At 40.9% G+C, this 23,709-nt stretch overlaps 2 protein-coding genes and 1 long non-coding RNA gene across 11 annotated transcripts in view; 1 reads left to right on the top strand and 2 right to left on the bottom strand.

The window, feature by feature from the left end:
- LOC147817503 (uncharacterized) overlaps nt 1-2,719 on the bottom strand; it is a 6,636-nt gene extending 3,917 nt beyond the window's left edge. The window contains exon 1 of the long non-coding RNA XR_015436321.1: nt 2,581-2,719. This is a non-coding gene — a long non-coding RNA (uncharacterized LOC147817503). The remainder of the gene's footprint in view (nt 1-2,580) is intronic.
- Nucleotides 1-20,241, top strand: part of sgip1a (SH3GL interacting endocytic adaptor 1a) — a 59,344-nt gene extending 39,103 nt beyond the window's left edge. For 3 of the 9 annotated variants that reach the window (XM_087170508.1, XM_087170506.1, XM_087170504.1), the window contains 14 exons: nt 579-661; nt 1,868-1,948; nt 2,632-2,706; nt 2,907-3,707; nt 4,941-5,062; nt 5,351-5,504; nt 9,711-9,770; nt 10,826-10,937; nt 11,619-11,774; nt 13,054-13,189; nt 13,480-13,682; nt 13,866-13,930; nt 15,239-15,403; nt 16,320-20,241. In XM_087170508.1, coding sequence (XP_087026634.1) covers nt 579-661; nt 1,868-1,948; nt 2,632-2,706; nt 2,907-3,707; nt 4,941-5,062; nt 5,351-5,504; nt 9,711-9,770; nt 10,826-10,937; nt 11,619-11,774; nt 13,054-13,189; nt 13,480-13,682; nt 13,866-13,930; nt 15,239-15,403; nt 16,320-16,342 — 2,236 coding nt within the window. In that variant the 3' untranslated portion in view covers nt 16,343-20,241. Of the gene's footprint in view, nt 1-575; nt 662-1,867; nt 1,949-2,631; nt 2,707-2,906; nt 3,708-4,940; nt 5,063-5,350; nt 5,505-9,710; nt 9,771-10,825; nt 10,938-11,618; nt 11,775-13,053; nt 13,190-13,479; nt 13,683-13,865; nt 13,931-15,238; nt 15,404-16,319 lie in introns of all 9 variants that reach the window. The other 6 variants (XM_087170507.1, XM_087170505.1, XM_087170503.1 and 3 more) reach the window with 4 other exon arrangements.
- Nucleotides 20,242-20,630: 389 nt separating this feature from the next.
- Nucleotides 20,631-23,245, bottom strand: insl5a (insulin-like 5a). The gene is made up of 2 exons (XM_023394611.2): nt 22,833-23,245; nt 20,631-21,345 (listed from the first exon to the last, which is right to left on the bottom strand). The coding sequence occupies exons 1-2, from the start codon at nt 23,002-23,004 to the stop codon at nt 21,209-21,211; spliced, it is 309 nt and encodes a 102-aa protein (XP_023250379.1). The 5' UTR covers nt 23,005-23,245; the 3' UTR covers nt 20,631-21,208.
- Nucleotides 23,246-23,709: the final 464 nt, after the last annotated feature.

Here is a 23,709-nt window from a genome sequence, read left to right as displayed (position 1 = left end):
GGGTCTTAAGTCATGTTATATGGTTTTTTGTGGTTTGATTGAATGCTAGATTTTAGTGTGCTCGTCTGTCTGTGTTTGTAATATTGGGTGTTTGTTGTCTGTCCAGCGTAATTAGTATAAGAGCCACGGTACACATGCAACAAAGTCAGGTGTGGATATTCTCTCTCCACAACAATCGATCATTATCTATGTTTCCTGTTGCTTGCCACTGCCAGAAACCTCCATTATATCGCAAAACACAAACTAAAATATTATACACGTTCAATGTTTCAGATTAAATTTATATCATTGTCCTGTGGTAGTGTTTTGATATCTGTGTGCAGTAGCTCTTCATATGCTCACCCTCTTTCCCTTTACATCACTGTGGTTGAATTGAGCACAGTGCACTCTGTATATTTAACATATCTTAATAGCTATTGAAGATTGATTGTAATTGTGATAAATATTGTAAAAATTATAAAATGTGGGAAATTTTTTGTGACCTGCCGCAAGGTGAACTGAGATGAGACAGTATGTACTGTTCCTTAAAGTGACCTACTGTGAAAACTTCTTCTTCTGTCCTTCCTCTTTCGAAGCAGTCAACAAACACCAGTCCCTGAAGACACCACAGCCTTATTTGGGCCTCCTTTGGAAACAGCCTTTGGAGAACAGAAAGCTGAAGGTAGCACTCCTCCTGAGTCTTTGTCACTTTGTGTCCGTGTCTCTATGCGTCTTGGTCTGTATTGGTTAGTAGAATAAGTTTGTGTTGACGGCTTTTACTAGCATTGTTTTTGTGTTCGCAACACAATAAAAAGGCTTTTGGAACACACACTTATTGTCTCTCTAAGGCTGCCAGTAAAGCCCTGCTTGGCTGTCATAGCAGATTCCCTCTCTCTGTCGTTCTCTCTCTCTCTCTCTCTCCCTCCCCCTCCCTCTCACCTATTTCTCTAACATCATTGTTCTTCCCTCAGGCTCAATGTGCAGTTGTGGATTCAATCCATCTGTCTTTGCTGAGGTCAAAGTTGAAATTGGCACTCACAGGTCATGCTCATGTGCACACTGCAGCTTGTTAATATGCAGATTCTGTTGCATCCCCACTCTCATCCAGTCCAGTAGGATTTAGTGATGCAGGCTGTAGGAGAGCTCTTAACTGTTACGTAACTGCCATGTTAGGCATAACTAACATCAACTCGACACAAATTCCCTTTATACATCCATTCATTCAGACCAACAGAACAGCTCTGCGTCTGGCAACTGTTAATGTTTTAGTTCCTTTCTCATTATGGGTCTGTCTTCACAGGATATAGGCAGCATGTCTAAATCCCTGAATAAGAAAGAGTAGGGTTGTATGATATTAATAATATGTTTTCATCATGGTATATGAATTTATAAATAGATAAAGTATCTATCTATCTCTCTATCTGTCTGTCTGTCTATCTGTCTGTCTGTCTGTAATTTTATATTTGATTTTAAGTTTATTAGGTCCACCTAGCTAAAACTACAGTCTAAATCAATAATCCTGCAATAAACCATACCTACATGAAAGTAACCCGGATCAGTTTGAGTGGACTAGGTTGTAACCACATCTTCAGCTGTTCACATTTTGAGCTGAATCCTGCAGTCCACTATCACATTAGCACTAACATTCGTGTTAGCAAGAGAAAACTAATGAGGTGTCCTAATGTTACAACACATTCTGGCTCTGTAGTTTGCCACTGACCTTGGAAATCATTTTTCTGTCGTATAAAGATTTTTATTGACGTATTGATCTTTGCTCTTCTCCCTTTTTAAATCTATTCATTTTTCAAGCCCTAAACAGTGAGAAAACATTAAGTGTTTTGGTGCAAATGCCCCTGACTTGGCCTGTTCTGTCCCCTCCTAAACGTAGTTGTTCTGTCTGAGTCGGATGCGTGGGGTACTCCTCTGTCAGAGCCAGAATCCTCTTTGACGAGGTCCTTCCCAACAGGAAGTAAGTTTTCTATAAATCCCTGCATCTTGTGCCGCACTTCCTCTTCTCCCTGGAATGACTGTACAGACCCATCAGCTCACCTCATGAACCCCTTCATCATCCAGACCTTCAAACTGACGCAATCAGACGATAACACTCACCTCCTCTTCATAAACAGACACCTGTGAGATGTTTCATTTCATCTGCCATTTCACAATCAAATGATGCGGTGTTGGTTTGTAGTTTTAAATGGGAGGCTCCTATACTGCACCAACCACTCCTTCCACGCTGCCTCCTCCTTGCATTGGGCATGGTGGTGACTGAATATACCTTGTTGCATGGTGGATGGTTTGTGGGATGACCCCTTCTCCTCGAGTTTTCATGGTTGTGTTTGGCAGGTGGAGATAATTCCTGTCATGTTTGGATCTAAACATTCAGCTTTTGTTAAAAGATTTTCTGTGTTGTTCGAAGTTCATCTATAATCATATATAATCCTCTTTTTTTTAATCTTTTGTTTCTGTCAATGTCATGCAGCCCACCATAAGTTGCAGTGATGTGAAAATTCTTCAGTGACATAACTGACCATTCCCTTTCTACACACAGTGCTAAATAAACAATTGCGGATGTTTATTAGGCATTAATCTAGGAGTTACCTGTTATAACTGACAGGACTATTCATTGTTGCACTTATGATGTCTTTGCAGCTCCACCTCCACTTCCACCCAAGAATGTCCCAACCTCTCCCCCGACGAGTGGCCCTCCCTCTCCAGATGACGCCGGTTAGAAGTCTTCTTTATCTGTTTCTGTCTCCCGTTATACCACACCAACTTTTACATTTGATATCAGCAGCTTTTTTATCCTCAACTTTCTGTCTCTAACTTTCTCTGTCTGTCTACATGCCTGTCTGTCTGTGATTTTTTATCTCTCTGTGTAAACTTACTGTAAACCTCTGATTGGTCACTTGTTATCTGTGTTTCAGATGCGTCAACAGAAGCAGATGGCAGGAAGCCCTCGATAGCAGACTTGGACAACATTTTTGGACCGGAGCAGTCTCCCCCTCCTGGCGAGGATACAGCCGACACGTGGGTCTGCTTCAGTGAAGAATCTTCTAATCGGCCACCTCTACCAAAGGACCCTGCACCTCCACTTCCCTCCTCACCGCCTCCTCCAGAGGAACCAGCACCTCCATTACCAGCCTCCCCACCTCCTCCTGAATCTCCTGCCCCTCCCTTACCCACATCACCACTTCCTCCAGAGGACCCTGCACCACCTCTCCCTGCCTCCACTCCCCCAAAACACGACCCTGTTCCCCCTCTACCAACCTCCCCGCCTCCCTCAGAGGAACCTGCTGTACCTGCTGCTGTCCCTTCAGGTCCTCCAACGCCTGAGGACCGGAATCCTCCCATGCTCGCCACCTCTCCACCCTCTGCACCACCAAAGGAGCTTGCATCTCCCCCCGCTTCCTCTCCTCCTCCTGTCGACCCACCTGCCAGCTCCCCACCGGCCTCTGTTCCTAAAGCTAGCACCCCTCCAGCAGTGACTCCCCCTTCTGAGGAGTCTGCAACACGCTCCGTCCCACCACCCCTTGTCCTGTCTCAAGAGGAGCAGCCCAAGAACACAGACGCCACCCAACCCAAAGAGGACATAGGTGAAACTGTCAGCTCGCCCAAAGATGCCAGCCAGGGGAGCCGGACTACACCTCCCCCACCTCCTCCCCCCACATACCGGGCAGTGGTGTCGTCACCAGGTCCCACATCTGGAGCTGGTGGCACGAATAGCGGTGAGTACATAGTGATTCTATCTGGAATATGATTTATGGAGGACAGGTTTTTTAGAGCATGGATTTTTGGAAAAAGAAAGACTGTGTCGCCTGTAGATGTAACAACCGTGTTGAGAGGACAGTGACTGATTGCCACACACACAAATGGAACTATGCAAACAGACACTTTTCTGGTTATTATATCAGTCAGGTGAATAGTGATATCAATAACATCCATATGAGTAAGGAGAGAAGTTGAGACTGTTTTGATAGGAATCGAAAAAAGGTTTCATTGCCAACGTTGTACCGCCTCCATTTTCTTTCAGCTGATTGCACCATCTCTGTTGTTAAACTTGCACAAACTGAACCATGATTCTGCGTTTTTGTCCCTCAGAAAAGAGGTCAGGTTTTGGCCTGGTTGGATGAACAATACCATTCTGCTGCAGGATTGTGTTATGCTAGCAGAGTTTTTTGTTCTGACTGACATAGTTAAAGGTCAGACTTGACCTGGGTTGAACATTTTCATTTTTATTGCAGATACAGTGGAAGTTTTTTTAATTCTCTAATAGTTCTGTAGCCGGTATCACTTTGTTGATGGACCTGATCCTTTAAGGGAACATTTCAACTGCCCATGATGTGGAAGACATTAGTCTTTTTTTATGAGATGAAGACTAAAACATATAATAAAACTGTAGTCTCAGTACAAGGGAAAATAACGATTGAATTAATAAATGATATAAATTAATGATTAAAGAGGCCAGTAGTTCACAAAACAAAGTGTGTGACTAATAGCTGAGCACAGACTGAAACAAGGCAGTGCTTTTTTAGAAAGAATTTAGTCTGGTGGCAGCTTTAGGAAAATCCTCAACAGTCAGTGGTGACAGATACCCATGGGAAGGCAGCTAAAATAATCCTCTATAGAAGTGTGCATGGTGGAAAATGACAATGGTCCATTGAGGTGAAAAAATAATTTCAATTTCAAGTGACACAATACTCTTATGTGAGCACTTACTCTGGGTCTTTATGTGAAACAGTAATTTAAGTCTGTTTAAGTGAAAGTAACACTTGTATTCTTTACTGACACTGTACTTAAGGGCATGTGTGTCCTGAAACATAATAAAAAGTGTAAATAATCAATGTGGATACAGTGGTCCGTCTATCCTGTGTAGACTGTATTTGTACTCTGTAGCGGTGTTCCAAACTGAACTCGAGTGATTTCATTGAGGCTCTACGTGTTCCTGCTCTTCTCTGCAGGTTCCTCCTCTCCGGTGCGACCTGCCACTCCTTCATCAGTCACCCCCACCCCACCACCACCCCCACCTCGTCCCCCTTCACGGCCCAAACTTCCTCCTGGGAAACCCACTGTAGGAGATGTTGTAAGATCTGCTGTTTTTTTATGTCATGATTTCATCCCCATTTGAAATTGTTGCTTTGGTTATTTTTCTCATGTCATTGTCGCTGCGATTATTTTTCTGGTACTAATCAGGGGGTTCAGTCGTGGCTTGTCCGGCCTGTGACTCAGGCAGGAATCTTGAGAGACATAAATGAGTTTATCACAATCCGTGCTTAACCTGATTATTCCAAATAATTCATGATGGTTAAACATAACATAGTCAGCAATGGTATGAAACATAACAGCATTCAACTCTCCCTCATCTTTTCAGAATCGCCCGTTCAGCCCGCCGGTCCACTCTGCCAGCCCCCCTCCCATCGCCCCTTTGGCACGGGCCGAGAGCACCTCCTCCATCTCCTCCACCAACTCGCTGAGTGCCGCCACCACTCCCACCGTCGGCAAAGAGCTCTCCGTGTCTGTGTCAGGTGTGTGCCTCATCAACCATTACTGAACTGTCATCTGTGGTCACAGAGACTAGCAGAGGCAGCTGAATTTAACTGTTCGTGTCTGATATTAAAAGTTTGTTATTGATTTTATGCACCGGCCCTGTCCTTCCTTGTGCTCATAGTTTGTGTGGAATGAGTAATGCAGTTTGTATTTATTTATTCATTTTTTTATTTATTTATTTTAATCTTTCTGGAAATGCTGACAGTTTCCTAGCAGTGATGATCCACTAAATGATGAATTCAGTGCCAGGATCACTTTTTTGTGGCATCTTATTATCGTAGATGATTAAAATCTGTTCGTTTAAGTTGTTACTATCTGGAGAAAGATGACAACAAATATGTAAAAATGACTACAATCATTATGTATATTGATTTCTATTCATTTGAAATAAGAAATAATTAGATCTAAAGATCTTTTTGATACAATTGGTTATTAAACTGCGCATAAATATTGTGTTTGGTTTCGGTTAACGCACTAATTCGGATTCACACACACGGTGGGAGGTGAGAATATGAAGCAGGGTGTTACTTTTAATGCGCAAGCGTTCCCGGCAAACCTTCCTTTAATGACTTAATGACACAACAACAATTTATACTCAGTGATGTCAGTGATGAAGGACCATGCAGTGCAGAGCTGGGAGTGGATAATAACAAATCTCAGTTGACTGTAACATGGCTGAGTCATAGATTAAAAAAATGCACACTCTGGAGGCAGCAGCAGTTACATAAAAACAGAATATAGTCCCAGGTTGGAGGTTGCTTTTTTAAACAGATTGCACGGACAAATAAAATAGATAGCTTCACTTGATCCTGACTGTAACATCAGAAATTAATATATTCATGGTGATTTTACTGAAGTGTCTATTACAGTCCATAATTCATACACTATTTATTCATAATACCTTTGTCAATAGAGCAAAATGCTGATGCACTTGACAGTAATATAAAAATAATAGAGACAGTTTTAATTAAGAACTTTTCCACTTTCTGTGCTTTTTGAGTTTTATCATTTGATTTTCCATTCAGTTATATTTAAGATGATTCAGTTTCTGTTTTTTTTACATTTTTTTGTGTGCAGTGATTTTAATTTTTAGCAGTAATTTTTCATTGGTTTGATTTTTTTCTGTTTTGTTTTGCCGTTTGTTTGTCTCTTTATTTGTCCTTTGGCTTGTCAGAAGACGATGCTTATGTAGACAAACTGCCCACCTTTGAGAGACACTTTGATTCATTTGCAGGTATAGTAAAGATCCCCTCAGAGAGTGGAACGGGGACGGGTTGGGGAAGGGGGTTGGGAGAGTGTGTTCCTTTGTCAGTTTCAATCCGTTGGATGCTCTTTACCCAGAGTGCACTTGACATAGAAGGGTAAAGGCCATCACTGAGTGTTTTTGTGCTTTCTCAATTAATGTCAGTCAAAAAGCGTAGGTGTTGGGACATTGAGAAAAGGACTTTTTTTTTATTATATTGTCAGTCTTTTTAAAAATATACCTCAAATTATGAGATGTATAAAAAGACCTTTGAGTCATTGCCCTAACACCTACCAATTTGACGAGTCTACTTCAGGTTTTACTGAAAGATATAGGGACAATACCACACCTTCATTTTTTTTCTTTTTAAAAGTGGCAGCATTTTTCAGTGAAATTGTCATTTTTCATTTTTTTCTCTTGACAATTCATACCATCCCACACATTTCCCAAGCATTTAATAGATATGATAGCCTTTCTCTCTCTCTCTCTCTCCCTCTCTCTCTCTCTCTCTCCTATTGCATCTTAATCATTCCCACTCCACTTGTTACCCTCAGACAAAATCTGCCAAAAAAATGAAAGCTGTGGTGACACAAAAAACTCCATCTATTGCATAACATTTTTTCCAAAAAGTTTTAAAGTGCCTTCCCCTTTGCCCATCTGCCCACTCGTGAGACTTTTCTCTCTGTTTTATGACTGTGCACCAGTCGCTGTCTTGCCATGTCACCATGGCAACCTCCTGTCTCTTCTCTTGATGACACGTATTGTGTGCGTGCGGTGCAGTCACTCCCAGATACCTCCACTCTGAGTCTGCACCACAAGTGTGTATTTGAGTGTTTGTGTGCTGTGTGTTCAATGAGCGTGTCTGAAGAGCTCCTTATCTGTGGGCCCTTGAGATCCATATTGTCTGTCTTTATTTCTCTCTCTCTCTCACTCACACACACACACACACAGAGTCAAACACACACTCTCACGCATACTGTCAGATCAGAGATGCTGCTTACAGAGTCGTTTGAAGTCTGGCATGAGAATTAGGCCGAATTAGGAAGGCAGCAGCTGTTTGGTATTCATGCCATCCTCTTCTGTACCGCTGGAGTAGCACAACACAGCCTCAAGTTCAACCGATCTCCACTGGCCGTAAAGTGTCTGTCTACTCCCATGCTCGACCCCTGACGCCCACCTTTCACACCTGTCACTCACGCACTCTACAGCCATAGAAAAATACAAACCTAAACCCTGACGTCCCCATCTAAACGCCTGACCTTTTGTTCTCTTCATGAAGCTTTATTGCTGTCATTGTTCCATCACCCGACACTCACGCAGCAACATGACGGGACCCCACAACAAAACTATAGTGTGGACTAGAAGAAGCCTACCCTGCTCTGCTGTGATGATTTCAAAGTCTTCAGTGTTTAATGATCAGACAGGCATGAGAACATGTGGCCTTTGGTTGCCCAAAGTTAGAAGACACAACCAATGCATCCTTCGAGGCCTCCGGTATCCTGTAATCCACTGGCACCCAGCCTTTATTGACTCGTGTCACAACATGCAACAAAAGTTCCCTTAGTGGAATCAAACTAGGAACATTGCAGCAACATGTTATGTGTCCCAAATAATCACCACTATTCTACCATAACGCCGCACTTGGATCACTTTGTGCCGCTGTCTATCGTGTATTGAAGTGAGAGTGCACCTTAAACCCGGGAACTTGCCCGAGTTTACCACTGGTATTTACATTTTGTCAGCCGTTTGAGGTATAGCCCAAACATTACTGAATTATTTATTCTGATACTAATGTTGATATTTCAGAATTTAAATACAGTACTGATTAATCGGCCAAGTGTTGTTTTTTGCATAAATACATAACATAAGAAAACATTTTTGAACCTGCCCCAGCTGTCTGGCAGACAAACTTTGTAGTGGAGACACTGTTTCCAAATGACCTGAAAGCATATCTTTGTATTTCTCTCCTGCAGTTTCTTGTTTTTTTATCTGCCAGCATATACAACGCCACTGATAATCTGCACTAGATAATACTGTTGTCTGTGAAGCTACACTGTGTCATTTAAGGTGGAGGCATAGGTTCAGCCTGGCTTCCAGGTCCTCTGAACGATTCCACCTCCATAGTCTGTGTCCTTTTGAGGATCCAGGCCCTAAAAATGGGACACAGGATCTCTGTGGCGCACCACAGACCCTCCTTCTCCCTGCTCTGTGGTCTCATGGCTGCCCCCTGCAGCGTGTCTTCGTACAAGGCATCTGTTTCATAATCTGAAAAGTAGGAGCCTGGGGGAAAATATGAGCACAGTAAGGCACTGAGGGAAAAGCATAAGAAAGATGTACATATTTGAGCAATCTGCCACTGATGAAGAAAGTAGTGCTAACTGGAGCATCAACTGGTGTAAAATTACCGTTTTCTTCTGTTGCATTCTGGAGAAAAACATTGACTGTTGCCCCTGAAGCTGACAGACTGACCAGACTGTCTCTTCTGGCAGCGCTTCTCACACTCTACAGCCTCAACTTCCTCCCTGCTGCACTGCACATCTTGCACATTAAGCCGCACCACTGCAAAAACATCCAGCACCACACACCTGGCCCTCACTCCACCTGAGTCCTGCCTTTCCTCACGCACGCAAACACGCACAAAAAACCCCTCCAAGAAACATCCTTTTTCACCCATGTTGTCACATGTCCTGTCCTGGCAGCGTCTCGGCCCTCTGTCCCTTCTTTGTCCCCGGCCTCCACCTTCACGTTTCACCTCACTGTGACGTGTGATAGACCTGCCATGTGAGACTCACGCTACTGTCCTTCTCTCCCCCCCCCCTCACCCACTCTCCTCCCTTTCATCCCTCTTCCCACTCCCTCCCTCCCTCCCTCCTCCTCCTCCTCCTCGTCCTTCTCTCCTCATCCCTCCTCCCTACTTCCTCCACCCCTCAACCCCACACAGAGAATGACCAGCCATCCCTTGTATGGTTTGACAGAGGGAAGTTTTATTTAACCTTTGAAGGTAAGTTTCTCTGCACCAGGGTAGTGTGCGCACACACTCTTTAGAGGCTCATCTGTGCAAGCTTTGCCCCCTGCCCTGCCCTGCCCTGCCCCTTCTTTCCTCCCTTCCTCCTCCCTTCCTCCTTCTCCTATTCCTCCTTTGCAGTTCCTCCATCACCCTAACCCACGCCATGCTAACACCTGGCTGAGCCCCCTCATATGCGGTTATCAGTGTAGTGTTGTCATACTCTACCTTCTCTTCCTGACATTATTCATTCTAATTTCTTCAGCACTGACCGCCTTCCATTCCCTTAAGAATCATCGTTCTTCGTGTACTTTACTAATCTCTTTGTCGCCACTTTACTTTCCGTTCCTTTTTTTTTTTTTTTTTTTGGTCGTTTGGTTTTCGGTTTGATCTTTGGGCTCTCTGATCCTCTGTGATCTTGTCTGAATAATTCAGTGTTAACAGCATGTCTGGAATAAGCATGCACATATCTCTCAGTCTTTCTCTGTGTCTTTCCTCTCTCATCAACATGTGGCTATTTAATTAAAAGTGGACGCCAGTGTATCAAAACTTAAGAAAAAATTTGAGGGAGATTTTTGAAATAATTTTGTTAAGTTCTACAGTTTCACAGTCAAAGAGCAGAGAGAAATGGGTATCTTCTGCAAACATAACCTGCTGTTTTCATACTACCCTACTAACATTAATGCTGTCAGTTCAAATAGTTTTAAAGTTTCGTTTCCCATCACAACAGTTTGTACATCATGTTTTGTTTCTCATTTCATCCACACACTGTTGGTTAGGAAGAGTGTAGAGTCCCGATGTAGCAATTAGAGCATGTAGAATATCTATTCTAACTCTATTGATCGCTTGTGTTTTATGCTAATATTGTTTTAATCTGACTGATGTGAAACTCAGGTTGGGGCTTTGAGTGTAAACAATTTTTTTGATGATGTGGCCTTGACTTTGGCCATAAAAAACAGAAAAGCATCAGTCTACTTACCTGCATGTGTGTGTATGGGTGTGTGTGTGTGGGTGTGTGTGGGTGTGTGTGTGTGTGGGTGTGTTCCCTCCAGGTTGCTCCAGAGGGCCCAGTCCTCTCACCATGGGGGCTCAGGACACTCTTCCAGTGGCCGCTGCGTTCACAGAGACAGTCAACGCCTTCTTTAAAGGAGCCGACCCCAGCAAGTAAATTAACAAACGGCTCACTTTCATACAGACTGACACTTTTTTTTTTTCATTCATTAATATTTTTTGTCTGTGCATGATGTGAGCAGTGTCTTTATTCAGTTAATACAGCAATACGTAAAGGATAATGCTTAATTACTTAACCCCCTATTTAGCATTTATAAGCAGTATATAAATACTTGAAGGGTTCGTAGATATTTTAGATGTCCTTATATAAGGACATGAAAAATACCTGATGTTCTTATATCTTGGGATTTATTTATCTATTTGTCAAAAACTGTAACTTCTCTTTTCGAGCATAATTCTCTTATGATGAACAAAAACCTTCATGACTGTTGTATTAGACTGCATTAGGTTTAAGTGTACCTAATAAATAAAGAGCTAATGTAGCGTAATGTCAGGCAGACATCACTGTCTGACATTAACTTATTGATTTTACACAGTGTGTGATAATGCCATTGCTTTTTAATTTCGTTTATGTTGTGTGAGTCATGATTTATAAAACACTGAATGCATGAAGGCTGTGATCCAGGCTCAACGGACACAAACTTTTTTTTTAAAGAAATGACAATATGAGAAACAAATCATGACTTTTCGACAAAATACATTTGAGCACTGTTTTTCTCTTTCTCCCCCCTCCCCTCTCTCTCTCTGACCGTGTTCTCCTCCTCTTCCTCTCAGGTGTGTTGTGAAGATCATAGGTGAGATGGTTTTGTCGTTTCCGGCGGGAATCACGCGGCACTTTGCCAATAACCCGTCCCCCGCCGTGCTAACCTTCAGCATAACCAACTACAGCCGACTGGAGCATGTGCTGCCTAACCCCCAGCTCCTCTGCTGGTAATGACACCGCTGTGAACTCACCACCTCACTCTCAGACGGAGAATAATAATAAATACAGTTTTTACTGGAGGCAGTGTCTCAGTGAAGAAGTGATTTATTTTGGGATTATACTTTGACTCTGACTGCATCTTCCTAACTCACATAATTCAAGTCTGAATGCTTAATGTCTAACTTGAAAGTGCCCATAATTTTTTTATGAGTGTCCTAATTTAACTAAACCTCATTAAAATCAAATCAAATGTTCGTACTTACTGTGCATTATAATTATAATATTAATGTCACTTAATGTAACATCATATATTCAAAACGACTTTGCACCAGGATCCTGTTACATAAGTCATCCTCTTATTATGTTTGAAAGAATGTAGATATTAGTAAGTGCAGACCTTTTCAAATATGTTTGTTTCCAATTCAGTGTATTTTTCATAATATATTTCATCATCATAAACAATCACACAACAAATCCTGTTTTCCACCAATTATATTCAATATTGGCAGAGCAGACTTGAATAATATAACATTTCTTAAACAGTGAAAACTGAAATTGTCTTTCACATAGAGATCTCTCAAAAACTGTATATATCAGCAAGAAGAAAAAAAATAATCAAAGGTTGGCAAATGTAAAAATGTGTGAATGTTTAAAAAAGTCTATTTCAGAGTCTTAAACCTATTAAAAATGAAAAAAGCTCTAGATGTCATTGATGATTCACATATTTCTGTAAACTGGTAAAAGCATCTGATAAATGGCTCATAAAACATTCACGATCCCATATGAAAGAGTTAAGCAATGATGAGTAAAGATCAGTGAGATCATTTCAGGCTCTAATGCAGGCTGCTTGTTGAGTCATTTTGAGGTCATCTGAGTTCAGACCAACTACCTTGAACAGAGGTCAGCTTTTGTTTATCACCCTTTTCTGACTCATTTTTGCACCTGTTGTAAAATACGAAAATAATAGCTAACCAAAAATCACCACTCTGAGGCATTAAAAGTTTATAGCATCATCATATGATTATTTATGAATTGAAATTATGAAGTTATTCAAATTTAGATATTCCTGAACCCCGCACAGCTGTCGTGACATGAGTGTAAAGCCTGACCTCTAGTGGCTCATTGTTCACATTAAAATACCTGTCAAATATTGCTTTGACTTTGAAATGCTGCTAAGAACTGCACTCTACTTTTACACCATAGCACATTCACCAGATTAGTACATGACCAGGGTCAGATAAAATATCTTTGTTTTGATTTTGCTTTTCTACATTGCTTCCTCACCAGTGACACCACCACACAAGCCAAGGCTGATGCCAAGGACTTCTGGGTGAACATGCCAAACCTGATATCCCACTTAAAGAAGGTGGCAGAGCAGAAGCCACAGGCAACATACTACAACGTGGACATGCTCAAGTATCAGGTAAACCCAGCCCTCCAGAGTCATAACTTTATATCAGTAAGATGAGAGATACACAGCAGCTTTGACGAGATGAACACTGATGTATTTACAACCCCCCATCTTCCACTGTTTCACTGTAAAGCTCATTTTACAAAACACCAACTGCAGCTATTATCTGCTGAATGTGTTTTTTTTTTTTTTTTGGAGATGCTTAAATGAGCTATAGGACCAACATGACATTATGCTGGAATCCCTAAACCTTAGGATAAAACAAAAATACGTTGTGTGTGCATCGGTCTATCTGTGTGCAGGTATCGGTGCAGGGCCTCCAGTCCACTCCACTGAACCTGGCAGTGAGCTGGAGGTGTGAGCCCACCAGCACTGACCTGAGGATAGACTACAAATACAACGGGGAGGCCATGTCAACGGCGATGGCCCTTAACAACGTCCAGTTCCTCGTCCCCGTCGACGGAGGGGTTTCGAAACTACAGGCTGTCTTACCTCCAGCTGCATGGTACAGTCTAGACATTGTCTAGACTTCTTATTATGTAATATATTGGCAGTAAACTAAATGGGCTGATGTTGTAAATAGGCTGTGTTTTCAGGGAATTCTCATGCACTGATAAACCTTTCAGTTTTAAATGTGGAACATGTTTTGGGGATCTTCTTCACTTGTTTTCTGTTTTAATCCTGACAGGAATGCAGAGCAGCAAAGAATCCTTTGGAAGATTCCTGATATCTCACAGAAATCTGAAAACGGAGGTACGCTATGATGATATTATTACATACAGTATAGTAATTCTGGTTGTTGGAAAGGCTTCTGGCTTGAGTGTAGAGCAACTCATACTTTCAGTTTTATATTCATAAAATCAGACCCAGGTGAAATTTTCCTTTGTGCTGAAAAACAGAAAAAGGGATAACCACAGATAATAGCTAGGGGATTGAAAGAGATCCTTAAGATGAGAATAGAATAAAACCAGGATAATTTTTGTCACAAAATGGGGCAATCAGGTGCTTAGGGTTTAAAAGTCCCTTAATTGCCTCCTTCAGCTGTGGTTTAATAAAAGCCTAAACAGTGTTCAGATTTTCCTCAAGTTGTGGCAGAGTTTCTGTAGACCTGTCGAGCTTGCCAGTGTTAACCGCTGAACTACAACTTGCACCTGGAGCCATGGATGCAGCTAAGCAGGCTACAGGAAAAAAAAGTGAAGCACATGATATCCCTCAGGAAAGGACAGGGCCGCAGACAGTTGTCAGCTCTTCCTGAAGTAAACAACGCCCCCGTCTGTCTACAAATGGTATTACAGTTATTTCAGCAAACCTGATTTTGTGACTGTTTTCAGTACGACGTCTTACTGCACTGTGGTTTTAATGTGTTGAATGTCTCCAGAGCTTATTCTCTTAAGATAAACTAGTGTTCATGATATCATCTACAGTGAAATATTTACACATATTTTCAAATGATAAAGAATAGTTTGATTTGTGCACCAGACTTGAGAAACACAACATGAAGTTCTTTAATTTCACTTAGTACCTGGCAGTCAGCCTTCAGGGCTTACCTGATGTCCAGGGAAAGGACAGTAAACAAGATTATTTCATTTTCTGTCAAACATGATCAGATTAACCCTCCTTCCTTTGGATTTGGATGATTCGCAATATTATTCTCTTTGAATGGTATCTCATTGTATGGCATCTTTTATCGTTTTAATGTCCTCTTACAAAAAGTGACCCTCTGGTCATGGGTAATTTTCTTTTCAAATGAATCTCATTCAGTGCTTCTTTGAAATCTGTACCACGTAAACATTTTGATATTGAACAGGCTTTGATACAACAGCCTGTTCCTGCACTCAAAAGTTAAATATAGCAACATCTGTTGTCATCTACAGCTGCAACCTGTATTTATAATTTTTGAAAACAACCTATCATTCTGCTGTCTGTTCAAAATACTTTCCAAAAGTGTCTATATTTGAGTTTTCCATCTGGGTCTTGTCCTCACATCACTGTCTATGAAACATCCTAAAATCTTTCCTTGTACCTTGCTGACTTCTTTCTAAATTCGCCCTCTTCCCTCAGGCGTGGGGTCGTTGTTAGCACGCTTCCAGCTAACAGAGGGTCCCAGTAAACCAGCTCCACTGGCGGTGCAGTTCACCAGTGAGGGCAGCACCCTGTCGGGCTGTGACATTGAACTAGCTGGGCCAGGATACCGCTTCTCTCTCATCAAGAAGAGGTTTGCCGCAGGTCAGTTTAGCATTTCAATAAAAGACGGTGTTTTCCAACCCAAAATGTTATCTATCACTGTCGCTTTGAGCAAGTATAACCGTACATCAAACCTAAACTGGTGTTTTAACATGGGGAGTTATTTGATTTTCTCATATGATATTAAGGTATGTAAAAGTATAATCATCCTCATTTAGTGTAAAATACTAACATAAGTAAAAAGGAATACATGTTCATTTTTTTGTTTTGTTGTTATTTGGAAATTAGTTTTTATTAATTTATTCTTGAAAGTCTGTTTATCATTCTCTATTATACTGATAATGTGTTGGTCAAGGCATAATATACTTTTTCTTAAAGTAGACCATACATACTAATTAGGATAGGAGTCCTAATTTTTGATGTGGTGATCTTATTGGAAATCAGTAAACCACTGTATGAAATTACCTATTGTTTTTTGTAATGCAAACTACTACTGTAGTAACTATCTCTGAAGTTTAAAATAGATGTTTTTTTATATTATATTTTTATATTTGTTTACATTTTGCTAACTGGCACCATTAAAATTAAACAGAAGCTGTTAGCAGTTCCTGTTGGTAGTGTGTCCATGGATATACAGGCACCTATCACTGGATTACATTGGTACTGAAGCAAACCTAAAAACAGAATGATTGTCAGGCAAGTTATGCAGTTATATGGAGTGTCTTTTTCTGATTTGATTGGGTTGTAACTCCAACAAGAAAAAAAATTTGACACAAATTGGGGCAATCAGGTGCTTAAGGTTTAAAAGTACCTTAATTGCCTCCTTCAGCTGTGTTTCACAGCTGCTGCTGCAGCTGACCTGCTCACATCTCTCCCTCCTCTATCCCCTGCAATAGATCTATAACAGAACCATAAATGGACTGAAACATAACCTAAACATTTCATTGGCATTTTGCAGGAAAATACCTGGCCGACAACTAACCCATGCTACTGAGCACTGTTGAACAAAACAATAGCAGAGGACTGAGGTTGACACCGAGGACAGAGGACAGACCGACACCAGACAGACTCTCCATGGACCTTTTCCGAACCCACACAACAGGTCCGCAGCCTACCCAGCAGTATTGTATAACTTGCATATAGCATCGTGGAACTGTTTTAGGTCATGTAATTATTGTATTTGTATTCATTTCATAACATCTGTATTGCTGCAGTTAGACACCTGGGTTCTCCCCTCCTCTAAAGTCTGTGCCTCTGTCTTCATCCTCCTCTGGTCAATGTTTGGTGGTGTTTTTAAAAGTTTCACTGCAGCTGCCTGACCGAAGACATGGACAGAAAGATGAGGGATGAGGTTTGCTGTTCCCGGTCCAGAATATTCCGGCAGTAAAAATACCTTTAAGTAAGATCTTTGTGGTCAGACATACACCTCTAGCTCTGACACATCCAAAGTTAGAGTAAGTAGAACTGAAGCAGGGCCCAGGAAAATACATTGCAAGTTATACACCTTCATTAGCACATAAGAAAATCGCAGCTTCATAAATAATCCTTCTGTTAGGATCTGGGCTCAAAGCCAGAGACAGCTGTTCTCACTGACTTGCACTGACAGCGGCCATTTGTGTGGCTTTGGCCAGCAATCGAATGCATTTACTGATGCAGTTTGACACATGTTGTCACAAGCAATTCGACGAAAGATGGTGTTTCTTGCCGGTGCTTATGAGCAATCGAAACACAAGAGCAAGAAACAACAAAAAACAAAAAGTTTTTCACGCATCGCCTACTGGTACTACAGGGTCACATGACTTTGGATCACATCCTTTTTAATATAAATGCACTGATCAGTCAATCAAACTGTTATTTTATTTCTCTGGAATATACACACATGGAGAGGTTTTCAGCAAGTTAGGCAGCTGCAATGATAAATCAATGTACTGGTTGCAAAATAAGAAAAATATGTTTTTTCCCGTCAGAACAAAAGAAGTGTACAAAGTGTCATTTTAAATTAATAATATATATCTTAAAGGGCGTTTGGTGTTTTCCTTGTATTGTCAGATAGCCTTTCTGTTGTTCCCAGGACAGCAGTGTTAGACTCCAGAGTACATGACAGCATTCTATTTTTATTTATTGATGACGATGATTTGTTGTATAAAACATGTGAGTCTGTATATGAATAGAATTTGAATGGTATCACACAACTCAGAACCCTTAAAGGTATAAATATTTGAATTCTCTCTCTTCTTTTTTGTTATCTGTGTAGTTGGGTAACCTGTGTACAGTATAAGGTATAATTTTTGAATTTATTTCAGATATAATTTTTTAACTCAAGTGCAACAGAAGATTTGAGCTATATATGGGTGTGGGGGTAATTTAAAGAAAAAGATAAATATCTTCCTGGATGCTGTGTAATGCTTTGTGAAAGCAGTGTTAATGTAGAGGTAGCTATACCATGGGCAAGGTCCACGCTGTAAAGAATCAATTTAATATTTTGGGAAATATGCTTATTAACATTTTTGCTGAGAGCTGGATAAGAAGATCAATACCGCTCTCATGCCTTTGTTAAATAGGAAGCTGGAGCCTAGCGATGGTTAGCTTAGCTTAGCATAAAGACTGGAAACGGGGAGGGAACAGTTAACTCTGTCCATACGTTCCACCCACCGGCACCTTTAACACTCACTTAGTAACACAGTATGTTTTCATTGTTTAAAATGTACAAAGAACCAAGTTTAAAAACAAGTGGCAATGTAACGTAGCTTTTTAACCTTGATAGTAATGGTGGTCAGTTCATCCACTATCTTGGTCCAGACTGAAATAACAACAATTATTGGATGGATTGATGAATTGAAATAAGTTTGGTGCTCCCTTAACTTCTCCTATAGCGCTAGCACGTCAACATTTCAACTACTCCAAAACTAATGACTGTACCTTACTTAGACCTGATTAACAAAAATTAACATGTTAACACACCAAATGAATATTTTTATTATTAGGCAATACTTGCTACATATCAGCTTGTTGGCTTTGTCATTGCGAGCATGTTAGCATGCTGACGTTAGCATACCAAGACCAAGTACAGACTCGCAGAGGTGTTAGCTGAGTCTTAAGTCTTGCTAACTGTTGGACAGAGTCAAACTGTTTCCCCCTGCTTTCGGTCTTTATGCTAAGCTAAGCATAGCTTAATATTTAACAGTCAGACATAAGATTGATGTCCATCTTCTCGTCTAATTCTTGACAAGAAAGAAAACACTTATTTCCCAAAATGCTGAACTGTTCCCTTAAATAACAACAAGACAATAACGACAAAAACAAATCAGTTTTCCTGAGCAGCAGTAACGAAGTTTGGTGACTATTGTGCCACTACTGGAACAGGATTTGTTTACTGGGACCAGCTTGTCTTTTTTTTTTTTTTTTTTTTTTTTAAATCAAACCTCATGGTGATAAATCAAATCTTCTCAGTTCCCACATCTACCTACGCAGTTATCACCTCAGCTTTGACCATGTGTCATCAGTGAAGCTTCTCACCTGCCTCGTACCTGTTTCCATTCACCTCAGTGATACCTAAACTCCCCTATTATATCATGAGCACATCCCCGATCATCCAGCCCACTCGAATCCATGGCTTTATTTTGCATAATCGTAATGGTCTCTGTGAGATGACAAGAGTTGAATGAGGTTGTGGAGCGAGGTTAAGTCGACCAAAATGCTTCTTTCTGTTTTGTTTTGTTTTGTATTTTATGTCAGTCAGTCCTCTGTTAAGGAGAATAAGCTGAATATTTTTAAAACGGATAAAAATGAAAAAATATTATATTGTTTAATGTGAAAAAAAAAACACTGTGCTGATGATGTTGAACTTCCTGAATGCTCTGACACTCAACATGAAGAACAAAAAGTGTGTGTGAAGTGTAGCTGAAGATCTCTGTACTGTACTGTATGTCGGCATTCTGCTAAATGCAACCAATCGTAGTCCTTTCAGAGCTGTCGTAGAAGCATCGTAGTCTGGATTTAGGACAAGAGACCTGTTTATCTCATATCAATAGTCCTATTCAATGATGTAGTACTTTTGATTGGACAGTTTTTAAATATATGTGGTTATTTGGCCACTGATAAAAATCAGATCTGGGTCATGCAGTTAAAATAAGAATCTTGTTCTTGACCAGATTTTCAGATTTTTTTGTGTGCAGACCCAGTACAAGAGAACACTGAGGTTGCATTTTGTTAAAGTGAGGTGATGATGATTGGTGCCATTTAGCTCCTGGTAATACATTAGTGAGGTAACATTTTCTTTCAGTCATGTCAGTCTTTCATCTATTTGACTGGCGGAATCAACGTGCCTGAGAGAAAGTTGTTACCTTTTGGGTGAATCTTGAGGCTATCAGTGCAACAGTCACTACAGCATTATCTACAGACGCCCACCATACACATCCCCCACCATGCATCTGTTTTAAATTACCACTACACTACAGCTTACAGGTCTTTCTGCTTGAAAGGCAAAACAAAACTCAGTCTGCTGGTTGCTTGATTATTCTTTGTATCTCCTGATAAAATAAACAATGGATCAAAACTCATATTTTCCAGATCTTCATCTCCGTGGTGAATTTGTCCTGCAGTAATTCATTATTGCATGCAGGCATGCAGTAAAAGGTGGGGCATCTATGATGATAGATAGTACTGAAATGACGTGTTGTGCTGAGTGTCAGTTACCTGTATTAATGTTGAGAGGAGAGCAGGGAGTGTGTTTATGTGTGCTATAAGCCAGAATGCTTTTTGGTTCTGTACCGTTAACCTCAAACACATGTGCAAGCTGTTTGTACAGTACATAACAATGCTAAGATGAACTGAGAAACTTAGTTTGCTTCTTTCCAAAACCAATAAAAGTTCTAAATGGATGCCCGTGTCCTGCAGTTTCCTTTATATTCTGTAATTCCGTGTTATTTAGTCTTTCTACTCAGTACATACAAAAAAAGTACAACTGGATATTCTTTTTTTTTTTTTTAACCACATTAGCAGCTAGGTGTAGGGATGATAATGTCAGTCAGTCAGTCCACCACCTTGGTCCAGACTGAAATATCTCAACACCTGCTGTTGTTGACTGATTCCTCTGGCACCACGAGTTCCCTACCCTCAGGTTGGGAACCAGAGCCTGAGGCCACCATGATGCCCTTTTTTCTTTTTTTCTTTTTTTAATAAGAATCTTAGTAACACTAGGTTTGATAAAGTAGTGCCCAGTGTTCAAGACTGTAATGTCAAAAAGATGTCACACCTCACAGAGTGCCAGTCCTGTGCAAGAACATTTATTTGACAAAAATAGCAAAATGATAGAATACAGCTGATGTTTCCTATAAATACATCGAAGCACTGATGGAAATTTTACAAAAACTGCAACCTTGTGGAGACTCACTACATACGGGACACAAGCCCGGGCTGAATCTGAGTGGGGAGTGATACAGTCCTACTCCTTTGAATACCATCCCTGAGTGCATTTACATCAACTTATCTTTGTTTCTTAATTCTCATAGATTCATTTACACCATAAATATATACATATTTATGGTTGCACACGTCTTCCAGCTCAGGTTTTCAGAAACATGTTCTCAGATGCTCAAGTGGTCCACATTCATGTCTACAGTCCTCACAAGTTAAGGTAATAAATCAAAACCCACAAAAATATCAAAAGCAATTAGAAAAACAGCAGTTGTGGATATGAGCATTATTGCACATACAATACAGTGATCACATTGTTTTAAAAACATCAGCGTTGCGATTCAGATTTGGTTTCTAGTAAGGCAAGATGGGAGAAAACAGTCAGTTTGGTCACGTGGAGAATGAGAGAGAAAGAGAGAGGGGGGGTCATCCTCAGCAGAGGAAGGTGAGGTCGCTCTTCCTGCAGCCCACCTGGCAGCACACGGTGGTCAGCATGTTGTTAATGTCTCGTCTGGTGAGCTCAGAGCCCGGGCTGCTGCTGCTGAGGCTCTCCAAGCTGTTCTGTTCCCCTGTTGGCAAATGTGGAAAAACAAAACATGTAACATGTAATATGACTGGCACTGAATGCATCCCTATACCTGGAAGACGTATAATGAAATAATTCTATAGTAAAATTAATCATCATTAAGTATTAGTTTTTCATTACTTTTTTTATCAGTTGTTTCCACGAATAATGGATGGACAACTGTTTTCAGATCAGTCTTTTGTAATTTATGTCCATGTTCTCATTAAATAAGGAAACTCTAAATGACTGTACAGATTAACTCAGTGCTATTTGTCTTCTACAGTGTCACTCTGCTCTTTCTAATCAACCCGCCATGATAGGCTAACTGGGTTTGTGTGTGTGTGTGTGTGTGTGTGTGAGACAGTGAGAGAGTGGCTGCCCAGGGAAGAGACTGCTCCAGCATTTAATCATGATATGTGGCCTCTGGCATAATAATTCCAAACAGCAGACACTGCGTCTTGGTGCTGAGGCACCTGTCTGCCTGCACACCCACTGCAGCTTTTGAATTAATAGTACACAGCATACGGTACATGCACTAAAGAAAGCCAAGGCAGTCTGGAAAGCTGCCAGTCAGTAACTTTCAGACACATGAATCCTCTTTATTCTGACAGCTGCTTATGTTTCAGGCTGAGGAATAAGATGTCACATGCAAAGAATGGTACTCTAGCAGACGGACTCAGCAGCCTAGTGAGTTCAGATTTTGATCTGAGAGATAATGTCAAATAGAAAAGGAGTATTATTCCACGAAAGGTGGATGCAAACTGCAAGATTCACTTTTAACTTTAACTGATTTTTTGCAAAACACTGGTAGAACCATCACACAATATCTAAGGTTTCTTCTAATCTTTACTAAACTTGCCATTTGTTATTTAAACCCTTTGACAAGTTGCAGCTCAGGGGTGGGTCATTTAAAAAACTAACTAACTAACTGTTTGATAGACAGATAGATAGATACATACTTTATTTATGTCTATTGTGGTCAAACAATGTTCAAAACTGCAGAACCGCTTTAAATTCAATTGAACAAGTTTAACAGGTTTAAGAACATGCCAATTATGTCTCCTAATATACAGTATCTCAAAAGAGGAGACAACACAAGCCGATACAGAATATATATGTGACACTGTCATAGTGTGGAATAAAACCATTTTCAACAAACTTCAGTCTACTCAAAGGGAAACCATATGTTGAACAAATTTTTTTTTTCTCATTGAGATCTCAGAGAAACCCTGAGAAAAGAGTAGAAAACACAGTAATAAACTTCATAGTGTGTAGGTAACAGTGTGGCGTGCAGTGCATCTACCGCACAACAGGACTGAGTTTAAGGATAAATCTACACTGAAACAGAAAAAGAAAAATCCACTCATTTGTACCCATTTGTCATAAGACTAACCCTGAACCAAGGAGAAAAATGGTTATAATTAAAAAACAAAAAAGAAAATATTATTGACTCTTCTATTTATCAGAATAAAAGAGGAGAAGCTGTCTCACCGTCCATGTCTGACTCAGTGAGGAATCTCCTCCAACGGGAGCCTCCGCAGGTGTAGACGACAGCCCTCAGGAACTCTCGACCGCACAGCTTCACTGCCTTCACCTCTGCTCTCACCTGGTCGACACACACCACTGCACACAGGAGCAGAGGCAGAAACACCAGAGCCCGCATACTGGATACCTGAGTGTCTATACAGAGGTTTGTCTCTTTGTTGGTTGTTGGTTTGTTTGCTTTCAGAAACCACCGCAGCTCCTCTGTCCTGAGCTGTTCTTCTGTCCGTTTATCTTCCCCGGCTGACTTTGACTCTTCTCTTTAGGAGGCTGCAGCACAAGTGGACTGGCTGTTGATCCACTGCTTGCATCTCCCTGCATTATATAGCATCCACCTTTCACTTCATCAATGCTGAGTATCTCTCCACCTCCCTCTGACTGGCACTCAGCCCATCCGCACACAGTCCTCACTCATGTCATGACAGTCAAGTCGTTTCATGTTTCCGGTCATCTCCTCCGTCACCATTTTTAGCCGTCTAAGAGAGAGTGACTGCCATCAGCCCTTTACAACCCTCAACTGACAATCGCATTAGATGAGGAGCATCCTCCTCAGCCTCTCTGTGATTACCTGATTGCACCAACCTTCACTACACTGCATGGCTAATTAAGTGATGCAAAGTGATTCCCCCTGCAGTAAAAAAGATGTTTCATCTGTTTACAACACTTTGATGGCCTGGTTGTCTTTCACTTTACAGCAGTTTGGGCGATATGAGAGTTAAAAAGTAAATGTTGACCGTCCATAATGCAGCTCATTATGTCGCTGCTGATGATGCTCAGCACGACATTTCAGCTCGATCATTGACAGTGGAGGTCTCTACTTAGGATG

The sequence above is a fragment of the Seriola lalandi genome, unplaced genomic scaffold (genome assembly GCF_002814215.2).
Source record: "Seriola lalandi dorsalis isolate HSWRI2012SDOR001 ecotype SW California unplaced genomic scaffold, Sedor1 jcf7180002054949, whole genome shotgun sequence".
NCBI lineage: Eukaryota > Metazoa > Chordata > Actinopteri > Carangiformes > Carangidae > Seriola > Seriola lalandi.
This window is presented reverse-complemented; position numbering and strand designations above follow the sequence as displayed.